Source organism: Rhamphochromis longiceps, linkage group LG2, assembly GCF_057381845.1.
Source record: "Rhamphochromis longiceps isolate RC_006_pf linkage group LG2, R_longiceps_female_GT1.1, whole genome shotgun sequence".
Lineage (NCBI taxonomy): Eukaryota > Metazoa > Chordata > Actinopteri > Cichliformes > Cichlidae > Rhamphochromis > Rhamphochromis longiceps.
Genome location: NC_140558.1, coordinates 37450916 through 37465330, shown reverse-complemented (window position 1 = coordinate 37465330; position 14415 = coordinate 37450916). Strand labels below are relative to the sequence as shown.

Genomic DNA, 14415 nt, shown 5'->3' with positions numbered 1-14415 from the left:
CGAATTTTATTAAATCACTCCAAAGGCAGTCGATCCCCCGCTTTAAAAAAAATCTTTATCTCTTTAAGCTTTCAATCTAGCGCCTTACATTTCTCTCTGTTCCTCTTCGGTCTTATTGTTAATTACAGCTCCTAACTCAGAGAGGACTATTAATCTGTCAGGGGTGGCTTTTATTGCTGCTCTGCTGCCATCCCATTATACCGTTATTATAGTTGCGGGTGGAGGCCTGTAATTGCTGTAAGTAGAAGGGAAAGGTAGGAGAGACTCAGGCTGCCTTTAGGCTTCTGGTCAGGGCAACCTCCCCCTTCGTCGTCTGTCCTGGCAGTGTTTCTAAAAATGATAACAGCGCCTTCGAACAAACAGGCTCCTGCTCTAACTTGACTGCTTGCCGCTTCACATCAGAAAGAAGACGATGAAAGACGCCCAATTAGTCAACACGGCGCTCAAATCCTCCTGTCAGCGATCTTACAAAGATCAGACATATCACGGACCATCTCAGATCAGAGGAGCATGCCCAGGTGGGGTGTTTTCTCTGTCTGTGTCTGACTCTGTGTGTGTGCGTGCGTGCATGAGAGCTGTAATATGTGGCTTCAAGGACAAAAAAAAAAATAGAAAGACTTCCTCAAAAACAACCTCCAGCCTGCCTGCCTGCCATTTCTGCCTCTTTTTCCTCAAAGCCAAATATAGACAAGCCACTGCCACGTCATCTGGCCCTTAGCAGAAGGCAGGATGGGGTTCAGAGCCAGCCTCTCAGGGTTATATTTTAGCATATAACTGAATCCATATTTCCCACTAATGACTCTGGCTGTCATGAAAATCTGGACAGTTTTATTGAAAAAGGAAAAGAAAAAAGAAAAGACAAGTAAAAACAAGAAAGGAGTCAAAACAGTTACAAAAATAAATACAAATAAAAGCACTGGGGGTTACTCTCAGGGAACGTTTCCATCTGTTAATCGTCAAATCTTCTCCACTGGCGGAATCGGCTGTTCAGATGCCACAACTACAACCAAACCAGAGGCCCGTTTTCCAACTCTGGCCAGAGTCCAGCCTGTCTCTGAATGCACGCAGTCCAGAGTCAGAAACACAGTTTAGGGGTGAGAAGGTGAATGGGAACCGCCGCGGTGCCATCTACACCTCGTCTTCATTCAGCAGCATGTTGGGGATTCCTTTGGAGATCGGGAACTCCCGTCCTGATTCAGGGCACTGCAGACAGCCCTCTATCACCTCCACCTACAACGCAACAGACAAGAAGTCACCACTAGGTGGCACCATAGTGCAAATTCCGCACACATTATCGCGCTCTTAAAAATTTTAAATTGGCATCTTGGAGCCATTTACCTCTAACAGCACTCGGTGCACTTTCTTCAGGAAGTCTTCGTTTTTCTCGTAGTCCTGCACCAGCTCGCCTGGCAGGTCCTGCCGATGACCCAGCTGCAGAGAGAAAAAGGATTGCATCGGGTGTTTACGTTACAACATGCACCCCAGTGAAAGTTTACTGTGGAGCATTTTTTATAAACACAAAGTCCTGTGACGCTTTATGGATCAATTAGATTGATGCAGTATCGCCAGGTTGACAACAACCTCATACATAAAAGCCAGAGTCATAAAAAATAACCTTATTCAGCCTGTGGTCACATGAAGAGGGAGAAGAAATCCACACACACTCAAAACAACCTCCCTTATTATTCATCTTAAGAAGCAAGCGTGCCGAGCACTGATGCTACTTTTAAGGCAAAGGGTGCTCACTGAATATTAGTTCTCCTTTTCTTTTTATGCCACTTTGAATCATTTTCTTAACCACTCATCCAGCTCAGGTTCACTGGAGCCCATCCCAACAAACAGAGTGAGGGGCAGGACACAACCTGAACAGGTAACCAGTCCATTAAACATTCATTCGTTCACACTCGCACCCCACTACAGCCAGTTTAGCATCAACAATGAAAGTCGTTGATGTCTGACTCACCTCCTCCGCTGCCTGGACCAGAGCGCCCCACTCCAGTTTGGGGATCATCCGGCTGACAAACTGAGGGTTAAACTCCACCTCGTTCACCTTCACCTCAGTGGCCTGCACAACAGAGAACGCACGAGTTTAAAATGTTCAGTAACATTTTATTAACACTCATTCAAAACACGCACGCGTGATGTCACACAAGACCAGATGTGCATATTTGGTTTGGGTTTAAATGCAACCCATTAATAATTATAGATGAGAAACATTTTAATGTTTGCCGCAATTATATACTTGTTTTCAATGAAATGTTACACAGCTGATGTACAATGTGACCATCTTCAACATTCCCCTGAGATAATATCCAAATTTCTGTTGTGCTTTTTTACATTTAACTGTATATGAAAAGAAATAAATAAAAATAAAAGATGTTTATGGGGGAAACAGCAGCAGTAACTATCAACCACTCTGTCGTGTGTACCAGGAAAAGAATATTTTTAATTAATCGTTACTACTTAAAATCTTACACTGGATTTCACAAGAATAAAATTGGAATTAAGCTTTATTGTCACTGAAGCAGAGGTTAGTGACATTAGGAGTGCTGCCCTGCCATCTGCTGCATAAAAATGTAGATACAGTCACACACGATTCACATAAGCAGAAATCAGACAACGTGATAAAATGCTCAGTGTAAAGTGCATTTCAGTGATTCAGCAACTGTTACAGCGTGTAATGGCAATTTTATTTGTACAGCACATTTCATTTTATATATAAAGATAAAACATGAAACCTGCGTAGGCTTACAAAGGCTTAACGCCAATTAAGTGTAAACTCGTGTGAACAAAATAAAATTTGTGTATGTATGTACCTGTAACTGATCTCAGATCAGCTGATGTAAAAGTACGAAGGCTCTGCAAAAGAAACTCATTGAGTCTGGATGTGTGGTGATGAAGCTGCAGTATCAACTATAAAAACTTAAATAACAGACTTCATTTCGTGCCAATACTTCTGACTGTAGAAGACCCAGTAGTGATCTTATAGTGCCATTTCATCCCATGCCAGCACCTGGCTCTCAGAGCGCAGGCTGACTTCCGGTTCCTGGAGTTTGCAGAAGAAAAAACGGCAGAGCCTTCAGCACTATACTGACTACCTTTACGATTAGGGCTTCAAACCTCTCATCATCATGAAGATTATAGCTGGAGCTGGATCAGGTTATGCTGCAATAGGCTCAGATTATTTCCACTCTACACACATTTTATCCCACTAATTGATGCCATTAAGTTTTGTTTTCTCTCTCTGATAGTGTGGGTTTTGTCCTCGTCTCTCTGTACTCTCCCTTTATTACTCTCCTCTTACTCCTGACCCTGCTAACTCTTCCTGGATTCGTGTTGGTAATTAAACTGTTCTTAATTTTTGACTTATAACAATATCAAGCCTTAGCAAGCCTATCAAGTTACTTTTCCATATTCTTATCGAGGTAAAAGCGCTCCCTGAGTCTGACATTAAAAATGTCTTTTTTTAATAAGACATTTCTTTATTTTATATATGTCCCCTTCATAAATTATGTTGATTAGAGCCTATTTACCAAAATAGCAAAGATATGAGCCATAAAAACCGCAGAGAAACAACAGATGGCTTCTCTTCCCTGAGCCTGGATCTCCCAACTAAAAGGGAGTTCTTCCTTCCCACTGTTGCCAAATGCAGCTCAGAGGGAAACAGCTGATTGTTTGGGTTTCTCTCTAATCCTTCAGGTCTTAGCCTTACAGTAAAAAGCGAACTGTTAACTGCTGCTGCATAAATCAACCCTAAACACTAGAATTCGGCGTTAGCAGAAACGTGTGTCGCGATAAGCTCGGTGAGCTCTGGTGTTTTAGAATTAGCTTCTGTCCAGGTGTTCGCGGTTACCTTGATGAGCAGTGGGTATCCCTTGGTGACCCCTTTCACGTGAGACGTCAACATGTTGTGCGTGAGGAGCTTCATGTTTACAAACAGGCGCTAAAAAGCCAGAAAACTGCAAACACTCTGACAGCTACACGTAAACCACGCTGCGGAGTTTACATGTGCACCGGAAGTGACGGCGGTACGTCGCATAAAAGATTCCCAAAGCTTCCGTTGATTCCTAGTGTCTTTTAATTTATTATTAGGGGTAAATTTTTTTATAAAGGCACATTTTCCGTACCACAAAAATACTAAAACAAATATTTGTCGTATAAATTGCACAAAAATGTTTCCAAAATATGTAATACATAAAGTAGCTTCTGAACACTACGGAAGCGTAGAGCTGCCACCCAGGCAAAAGAAAAATACAAGTGTATCACGTTATAACGTGAAAGGTTTATTGTTCTAACAAGATACTTTTCCTGTTTGTACAATATACTTTTCACGTTTGAACAACATAATATCACGTTATTACAATATACATAATCATCACGTTCGTACAATATAAATATTATATTGTACGAACGTGATGATTATGTTCGTACAATATAATAGGAGATAAGATGTACCACAATGTAAGGAGTGCTCTGACACGTTGATAAATATGTTTTTTTTCCTTTCTCGCAGTCGATTAGATGAGATGATAAGGCTGTATGAAAAAATGTTCCTATTAAGTTTTGAACTGAACTGCCAGTAGCTTTTGGTGTACAATTCAAACACTGCAGATGTATTTGCTAAAAACAAACACAAATAATCTGTCACTAGAACAAACAAACAAAAAAGAATGACCATTCATATAAGGAAGGAATCAATTATCACGTTCGTACAATATAAATATTATATTGTACGAACGTGATGATTATGTATATTGTAATAACGTGATATTATGTTGTTCAAACGTGAAAAGTATATTGTACAAACAGGAAAAGTATCTTGTTAGAACAATAAACCTTTCACGTTATAACGTGATACACTTGTATTTTTCTTTTGCCTGGATGGCAGCTCTACGCTTCCGTACATAACAGTAATTTTGCACTGCAAGTTTCTGGAAAATCCGTTTTTGGCAGCGAAATTTATATATCCTTTATTTTGTAGATTTCGGTAACACCCATTTAGCCCGGGACAGGAGGAGACAAAGCAGAGAGATGACCAAGAGGAAGAGACATGAACACCATGGGTAGAAGGTCTACACATGGTGACCTTTGGTCTACTTCCACTTCCACAAAGTTTCAAACCGTTTGTGTGTTTTTCTTAAACACATAGTAGAAAATTACAAAGTTTCTCTGTCTTTTGTTCTTTTGTAATTTCTGAAGTCTAAATTTTCCTCCAAATATAGAATCACCCATTATTATGTATTTAGTGTAAAAATTAAAAAGTGTGATTTTTTTTTGTAATAGCCGTTACCTCACGCAACATGCACAACAATTATCAGAGAAAGAAGTAATAAAAGAGATTAAAAAGTTAAAAAAGTAAATAAATATATGTAAATACACTATTCTCAGTATATTTTATAAAAATATTATCAATACTCAGGATGTGCAATATAATTATTGATGCACCAGTACATACTTACAGGTTTTATTACTGCACCAGCTCACGATTGAGTTACTTTCAGTCTTAACTTTTTTAAACAAGTGAAGATACAATACCGGCCATCATTTTGGATGCAAGTAATTACAAGTAAGTTCCTGAAATGCCACAGTATACAAACTGTACAGCAACAACACTGCTTAAATTACCAATAGATACAATAAATAAATAATAATAACAATAATAAGAATCATAATAATTAAAAATACAATAAATAAAGGCAGACAGCTGTTCGGTTTTTATACTCAAATTTTTTTAATTTTTCTATTAATTTTGTATAATCCTCATCTTTGTATTATACAGATCATTCATACAGTTTATGATATAGTAAATAGTAATTACACGCAAGAGGTGTAACAAGCATCAACCTGTCACCTTCACAGACGTGCATCATGCGCGCAAACACATTTTCTCATCCTCACACATTCACACACACAGAGACAGGGACACGCGTCCCTCACACTGATTAAAAACAAACAAAAAAAGAAAATGTAAAACATTTTTAACCCTAATTTTTCTATCCTCCATTTTCACCAGATTCACATACCTCCTTACTCTTACTCTGAAAACAAATATGACAATACTTATGCTTTAACAAAATAATAATAATAATATTAAAAAAAAACTAAGAAGAAGAGACAATTACAAAATCAATGCAGAAAGGCAACTAAAGATGTGGGCAGAGGACTTCTGAGGACATAGTGGGCTAATTGAGATCCAAGGATCTGACATTTAACAGGAGAGCTGCAGTGACGTCAGCTTGGAAAAACGTTCATCTTCGTGAAGCTCGAGCAGAATCCAATATGCTACAAAATTTAGAGACTTCATGTGACCCGTTGTTTCTGTTCAGTCAGGTATGCCACTGTATGTGCTGAGCTTTGAGTAGGGGATGAGGTACAGATCCGAGGAAGGCAACACAAACTAGTTAAAAAGGACACTGTAAGGTTTATGGCACGAATAACAGCACTGAGGGTAGCGGGTGCATAGTGGGAGTCACAGCTAAACCAATCACACAGCTTTGTACCATCTGCAAGGGTGTTAAGCAAAGGACACTTGATCAAAATATTTTCAGTTTCCATTATGAGCACAAAGAGAGCAAAACTAACACATGGCAACCCCCCTCCAAAGACAGGTACCCCCCACTCATCTGCAGAAAGCTCATTAAAGTGAAACTGCTCTCAGTTATAAACATCCCTTCTCAGCGCTCCGTGCAACTCGTGCTTGAAATCGCTGCTTCAAATTACAAACAGCTTCAAGCATCACAGTTCAGAGCACACAAATGAGTGAAGAAACACAGAGCGTGATAATCTTACCTGCCCCCTCTGCCCGGGTCACACTGAAAATGAAGCCGGCAGAAAGTGACGGCGATATGTTTGCACTGACGTTAAGAAGAAAAACACTAGTGTGTTACAGAGAGCGGGAAAACGAGCGAATGCCGAACAGAAAAATGAAGTCTTGCACGTCTATGTATGTGGGAGCAACATTAAACACTGTGCGTCAGGAACTGCAGCAGTAGTTAGTCATTTTTTTTAAAATTTCTTCTTCTTTCCTTTTCTCTTTTTTGCATTGGAGCACACGCTGACTCTTTTTAGACACAACACACATGCAGCTACTCACACAACCCATGGATTCCCACAGAATAGACTTTCCCAGATCATAATCTCATACTCTCGTATACACGTACGCACACACACTTCCCCTCACACACAGACACAAAAAGCTGTCCTCATTCTTGGCCGTCCTCTGTGCGCCACTTGAGGAAATCTTCTTTCCGGGCGTCCGGTTTGATCTGGTTTCTCATGCCACCCAGCAGATTGGAGGTGGCTTCAGAGGCCACTATTAAAGGTCGGACTACAGTGGGCGGGATCTGCCGCAGGACGCCGCCCACGGCTCCGGGGAGACCTTTCTGTTCGTGGCCGCGGGATGCTACATCGCACAACTGTTGGGCCGTGTCAATCACTCCCTGGAGAGCAAAGAGAGCAGACAGTTTAGTCTAAAAATTTAGGGTTTCAACCCCCTTTGCATTCTTGCATGTGGAAGTTTCTACAAGGCCTTTTAACATATAGTTAACCTCTTCTACCAACATAGATGTAGCTGCAGATATTTTCTTTTCATCCTCAGCCCTGGTTAACCCTGGCCTCTAACCCACGAACTCTTTCTACATTTTAAGAGCGTCTATTTGGGCACGTACCTCTCTGACGGTGTCGTAGGCCTTGGCCACTCCTTCCCTAAGGTCTGCAGGCTGGGCGACTCTTCGAGGTCGACTAGAGATGGCCCGGCCCTCGGTGATGGCGTAGCGATTCAGAGGAGGTGTTGGAGACAAGATGTCGTACACGGTCTCTGCTGTAGCCTGTCACAGAGGTACACAGACACCAGAAGAGTTATTGGCATATTAGGAATGTGTGTGCTTTACCTTCAGGCTTTTAACGTCTTTGTAACTAAGAGTCATGATCTGCACTCAGAGTACCTGGATAGCCTGCACCAGCCTGTTGCTAAGCTCCAGAGCAGCAGATGCTGTGGAGGTACCAAAGGACGCTGCCCCCCTCTGGAGACCTCGAATGATGCGTCCATCCTTCCTGTACTGCTCTATAGGCAGCCAGAACAAATCCCTCACTCCGTGGACTGGACAGGATGAAGGAGAGAGGAAGTATGAACCACAATCCAAGCAATAATGGAAAGCAGCTGTAAAAATGTTTGCAGAAAACAAAAGCAACTTACACAGCTGGACGACTGAGTGCATGGGTCCGACACCTCCCAGGATGCCGGGCAGCTGATTCTTCCTGATGTCCGTCAGCCACTCCGTGACGGCGTACTGAATCACTTTGTCGACCCCGAGGAGACTGGAACATGCAGAAAGTCTCAGAAAGTCAAACTACTAACAGCAAATTTAGGGCAAATTACTGAAAAATAACTGAAATGTTTGCTTGTTGGTTCGTTTGTTTTTACCCGTGTCTGCAGCAGAGCCTCTTCAGTTTCAGCTCGGAGCAGTTTAATTGGGCCAGACCGATCAGAATCCCTGCAAACGTCCCCTGAGAAACAACAAGTGTGAAAACGCATCATTTAAACCCTTCAGCTTTTTGTTTGAATTAGTAGACAGGATCTCTGAATGACCACTCACTTGTTCAATGACGACATGCTTGCCATGATAGTCGAGCCAAATAGGCACTTCAGATGTGAAACGAAACTCCCTGAAAAGGGTGGAGACAAGAAGCGGGAAACTTTATCAATCATTGAAACTTTTAGTCTTTGAGTTACTCTATTTAAGCTAATTTGTTAGAGGTGATTTTTCTTTTTTGGAATCTGTAACATAGGAGTTTCCTAGCTAGTAACTTACATCGTCTTTACAGTATTCTCTGCTCTTTCTTTTTTATTCTGTTTCTCTAGATTTCTCACTCTCTTTTCAGTCACTACATACCGGAAGTAGATTGGCTGGTCAGAGGAGGCGCTGGAGCCGGCAGAAGAGGAACTCTGCTCACTGTAGGTAGTTTCCACAGAAGCTGTGAGGTCGGGTCCAAGACTACCTGCAGCAGCAACCATCTCTAGATCCTCAGACCCCTTCTGGGAGAAATCTGCCTTCACTGAAAACAGAGAAATTACAACAGGTCACAAATCTAGCATGCTAAAAATTCACCTCAGTCATCATTTAAATGTACTCTGTAGCTAATTAAAATTCATCGTGCCACAACGATGAACAAGAAAAAGGCTACAACTCCATAAAAATCAGCTCGGCAGATCTGACATCAAAGAAATGAATGATAGAAAGAAGACCTGGCAGAGCTCACCTTCAGCTGCAGGATCCACAGGCAGGTAAGGATTAACAGAGGAAGCTAGATTACTAAAAAAGTCTTTCAGGAAAAACAGTGCGTCCTACACAACAAACAGAAAAAAATAAGAAAAGACGTGAAGACTTTATGGGAGCAGTACAAACAGCAGAATGAATGGTACTGAATGAATTTTGAGCTACAAAGAAACATCTGTGGAGTGTGAAACGGCTCATTTATGATGATCAAACAGATTTAATACACCTGTACTCAAAATAATTTCTGCAGTAAGAGTTGTTTTGTTTGTGCCACCACCTCATGGACGAGGTTCAAGAGCAGCTCTCAGTATTCAGTCCCAAAAGTTACCTGGTCGATGTTGAGTCTCAGCGGCAGCAGGCTGACCCGGAGACAGCACTCTGGCCCCCCGAGGCCAGACTCAGGACACACCTGCAGGGCCTTCACAGTCAACTACAAAAATGACACACCACATGAGTACTATCATTCAAAGTCTGTTCATCGTGTCCCTAACTGCATTAAAGCTAAGCTAAATAGAAAGTGCACAAAGTAAGTAAAGATTTACAACATCAGGATGGTTTGACTCCAAGTCAGATGCTGTGCACGACAGAAAACTCAGTTTCTAATCAAAGACCCTCCGTCTCTCTGTCTCACCATGTTGGAGTGGGCTCGGCGGGGCATGCTCTCACTAGTGTAGAGGTAGAGGAATTTGTTGATTTGTGAGGAGGCCAGTCGGTCTCGAACTTCCAGCTCCTGGACGATGAACACCTGCCTGGAGAGCGGCTGCTCACCACCGGGACCGACCCCGACCACAGGTGCTGCTGACCCCTCCCCATCCTGCCCCGCTACTGCCACCGGGTAGGACTCATGCTGGAACGACACCTGGAGGACAAAACAGGAGACACATGTTGAGACAGAGGTACAGTGATATATGTCTGTATGCCAATATGTATTTAAAAAAACGTACATTTTCAAACCAGTGATATCAGTGCATTAGTGTACCTTGGTGAGCTGTATCTCCATCAGCAGGCTGTGCTGACGGCCGACGCCTCCAGCCGAGCGCCAAGAGTTCTGCGGTCGAGAGGAGGGGGCGGAGCGAGAAGGTGACCCACGGACGCCAGCGGGCACTGAACGACCTCTGCAGAGAGGTGCACCCACACACACAGGAGAACAAAAACAAAAACTATAAATCTGACAAACTATGTACACAAAAGTTTCAAAAACCTTGTATGGACTGGACCAATCACCATACTAATGTTTCAGTTATTTAATATTTATATAATTAATTATATGATAACCATGGGTGTCTGTGCATGAAAGAATTCATGTGTATTGTTACCTGTTGACGTTCTGAGCATGCAGAGACATAGGCCTGCCTCCAAAGTCCTTTCCCCCGTAAAGGTGCCAGACCACAGAGATCTCCCGTAAAACTACCCTACTCTGAGGCACTGGGAAGCGACTCGGGGCTCGGAGCAGGTCTGAGCTGCCACGTGGCCGGGAAAAATGGCTGTCCTTCACTCTAATGGGCCCCTCGCACAGCACTGTTACCGTGGGCTCCCCATCCCGGGGCTGTAATAAACACACATGTAGACATTTTGTGAGTGAGCGCAGAGTCTGAAATGGGTTCATGAATGAGAGGTGACAGGGAAGTGAAAGCTAAGAGGGGACCCTCACAGGGATGCCCATGCCGGGAGCCTCCAGGATACAGAAGTCGTCATTGTCGGTGGAGCCCTCGGAGCCTTCCTCTGACATCATATCTGCCTGCGCCTCTGTCGCTGTGGCAACCAGCCCGTCAAGCTCCCCCTGAAGGACAGAGGGGCCGTGCTTTGAGGCTTCATCGGGGAACAGGTAGACGGAGACGGGGGAGCTTCTCGGCATTGAAGGTGAACCTGGATGAAAGCAGACAGAATCAGATGTAAATATTTAGCAAACTGGTACTCTATACAGACCATAATACCTCCTGTTATACAAAGAATGCCACTGTTCCCACTAAAGAATTTTTGGGGTTTTCAGACACTGAAACAATATCATTTAAAAAAAAAAAAAAAAAGGAACTGAATTAAGTTTTTAAGTTATCTCCTGTGTGTAAAGTGAAGCATGTCTACACACATGGGAACAGGATAATTTTACCTAACTATAGTCTGTCAGGATGATCCCAGGGGTTATAAACAGAGCAACTCTGCAGTACCTGGTTCTAAACTTTCTTCTCTGTGGCTCTTCTCCGTGTCGATTAAGGCGTCAGCCAGGTCGTACTGGTTGATCTCGGCGGTTTCAGCGGGAGGACAGGGCAGCATAGACGCTGGACTTTCTGACAGCTAATAACACAACATAACAACACAACAACATTGGTATGTTGGACCATTTTATCACATCTTTAAAGTAAACATCATACACTCCACATTTCACCAGCCTTACTGGTAATTTCTGTCCAGCGATTTCAGTGGGCGAGGTGTGCCGTGGCGGCGGGTGCAGGTCGCCCTGAGAGACCAGGTACTGCAGCAGATTGACAAGGGCAGCACAGGAATCTGCACAGGTGTGCAGATGGACCACATTGTTGGAACAACGGAGCTCAAAGAGCGGCTGGGACTGCAGAATAAAGAGAGGACAATGGCAGTGGGAACACAAGAGGGAAGATCATAAGAGAGATGAGAGAACTTTTGTCAAAAATGTTAACAAAATGTGTAATGGTACAGAAATAAAGAGTTTTATTGTGGGCAGAGTTTATTCAGAAACTTCATTAAATCAAATCCTCTTAACCTCTAACATCTTTTAATCCTTAAAATGTATAATTTTTTTATTTACGTATTAACTTAATTTTTCATTGTGAAACCTCAATCTATACATAAAAGAGAAAAAAAATCACAACTTTTAAAAGTCATGTTTATAGAAATACTATAAAGGGGAAAAGGATAGGTGGGGTATAAGAAATGCATATATTTGTATGCATTAGAAATAGTTTATTTCTAATTTATTACCAGATATTAATGTTGTACATATCTACTTTTTTTGTGTATCTCATTTTAAATTTATAGTAAATTAATACAAGAAAGAAAATAAAAGAGATTCCTTTTCATGACATATTTTCTACTTCACATTTTCTCAAATACATCATCCATATCCCCATCCTTCATTTTACTTTCTGGGTGTTTTCCTATAAATGTATCTACTAATTCTATTATTTACATCAGAGGGATTTAGGTTTTTTTTCTGCCGTTCGATATGTTCTTCAGTGAGTCAATAATTCTCAATTAAGACTGAAGGGAGTTTTCTTCCCCAATATAATTTCATTGTGCCTTTAAATATTCTACAAACTTAAAAACTTCTAGTCAAAAATCTATTTAAAAATGTATACTGCATGCAATTTCTCCAGCACAGAAAACCTGAGCTTGGCATAATCAAGAACATGGACAGGTACTTGTATATATAACTTTTCTATTCTAACTAAGCACTCAATGCACTTCCTTACTACCAGCCTCATTCACACACACACACACACACACACACACGCTTTTGTAAACCGATCATTCACACACACTCCTGGATGCTTCATGGAGACTAAAGAAAACTGAAGATCAAGCTACCGACCTTCTGATTGGTAGACGACCCGGTCTACCCTCCTGAGCCACAGCCGCTGCTGATGAGGTTGTTTGTTTTTTATAGCTGCATTATTATGCTTTGTTGATGCCTTGTTTATCTGAATATTTAACTTACTTGTAATGACTCTTATCCATCTTTTTTTTTCTTGTTCTTTCTTTCGTTTGTTTGTCTGTATTGCCTGGGGATCTAAACATTTTTTTGTCTAATTACAGCCCATAAAAACTTTAAAACCTTAATAAAAAGGAAAACAATAATTAAAAAAGGGCAAACAGAGCAAATACACCCAAATAAAGACTGAGAATAGACATTTAGAGCATTTTTTAATTGATTTTAAACAGACATTTTTCATATTATACCCTGAATATGTCCTCACTGACCTGGTTATAGGACAATTGCATCGGTGAGGAGGGAGGCCCTGTTTACTGTGGCTGGTTTTGGTTTCCTGCCCAGCTGAAATGGATTATAGTCCTAAATTGCTACCTGGAGCTTTTTATCGTATTTAAACTTCATTATAACAAACAAAATATTTATAAACATGTAGCCTGTGCTTGTTAGTGGTTTGTGAAGATAATTGCGCTAAATTGTGATGTTTTATTTATGCTCACATATTTTGCTGGCAGCAGTAATCTTTTTCTCTTTTTTTTTCTTGCTGTGGTTCACGGCTGCTGAGGGTGAAGGAGACAAAGGTAAGTAAACACACGGTGGGCACTCACCAGCTTTCCCGTATCACTGCCTTTCCATGTGGTGATGGCGAGCTCCAGCAGGTCAATGTCCAGGACACACACGTAGTCTGTGTGACACAAACACGCGGTGGTTTTATTAGGAAACTGGTTATTTTGTAGTCATTTCAACACATTTTTTTGTTTATTTTACTAACAATAACTGCGGGACAGGCCCTTAAACTGGCAAACCAGTTTTCAGAATGCCTGTTTTTGGAAAAAGTACATATTAAGTAACCTTTCTATTGGCCATTCAGCTTCCCAATATTATAGTGGATGTAGCTGTTCTTTTCAGCATAAAGATGACCTTTTAGGCCCAGTTCCAGTCATATTTTTATTTTCTATTCTTGGACCCTACTGGAGCATAATTAACAGTTCAAAATCTTAATCTTTATGTTAAACTGAGCTTCAATAAAGAAACAAACCATTTTAACCCCCTTTTCCACCCTTCAAGATTACTTTCTTCTGATTGGCTGAGGGTACTACCTCCCTTTAACATCATACAGAGCTCACACATACTCTTTTGTGATCCACCACTTTAAAGGCCAAAACCATTCAGAGGGTGGTAAATTACTCTTAAACAGCTCTAATATCAGTCTCACAGGCCTCATGTTAAAAATACTAGACCGCCAAACTTGGGATAACCATTTTCACTGTTCAGTCATCTGTCATTCTGAACAGCATGGCCAATGATTCGGTCCCCTGTTAGTTTCTGATATCGCAAGACACTGATTAGTTTAATGCATGCAAGATAAGAAAAGAAAATGCTACTTCTCATCTAAGCTTCACTGGAGTTCCTCAGCACACAGTCCTGAATAACTCTAACAGATAAAATCCAAAAAGGAAA

The 14415-nt window shown here is 41.4% G+C and overlaps 2 protein-coding genes across 2 annotated transcripts in view; both read right to left on the bottom strand.

The window, feature by feature from the left end:
* Window positions 1–806: 806 nt before the first annotated feature.
* On the bottom strand, window positions 807–4037 carry trmt112 (tRNA methyltransferase activator subunit 11-2). Its single transcript, XM_085426920.1, has 4 exons — window positions 3854–4037; window positions 1964–2065; window positions 1339–1431; window positions 807–1230 (listed from the first exon to the last, which is right to left on the bottom strand). Exons 1-4 carry the CDS (start codon window positions 3926–3928, stop codon window positions 1129–1131), a joined length of 372 nt encoding a protein of 123 aa, XP_085283046.1. The 5' UTR covers window positions 3929–4037; the 3' UTR covers window positions 807–1128.
* A 2973-nt stretch (window positions 4038–7010) lies between these two features.
* Window positions 7011–14415, bottom strand: part of atg2a (autophagy related 2A) — a 29566-nt gene continuing 22161 nt past the window's right edge. The window contains exons 27-42 of the mRNA XM_085426909.1: window positions 13563–13639; window positions 11668–11838; window positions 11441–11567; window positions 10927–11141; window positions 10592–10821; window positions 10255–10390; window positions 9907–10134; window positions 9604–9705; window positions 9259–9343; window positions 8892–9054; window positions 8595–8664; window positions 8423–8505; window positions 8195–8316; window positions 7944–8098; window positions 7668–7826; window positions 7011–7439 (exon numbers count right to left, since the gene is read on the bottom strand). Coding sequence (XP_085283035.1) covers window positions 7203–7439; window positions 7668–7826; window positions 7944–8098; window positions 8195–8316; window positions 8423–8505; window positions 8595–8664; window positions 8892–9054; window positions 9259–9343; window positions 9604–9705; window positions 9907–10134; window positions 10255–10390; window positions 10592–10821; window positions 10927–11141; window positions 11441–11567; window positions 11668–11838; window positions 13563–13639 — 2360 coding nt within the window. The 3' untranslated portion in view covers window positions 7011–7202. The remainder of the gene's footprint in view (window positions 7440–7667; window positions 7827–7943; window positions 8099–8194; window positions 8317–8422; window positions 8506–8594; window positions 8665–8891; window positions 9055–9258; window positions 9344–9603; window positions 9706–9906; window positions 10135–10254; window positions 10391–10591; window positions 10822–10926; window positions 11142–11440; window positions 11568–11667; window positions 11839–13562; window positions 13640–14415) is intronic.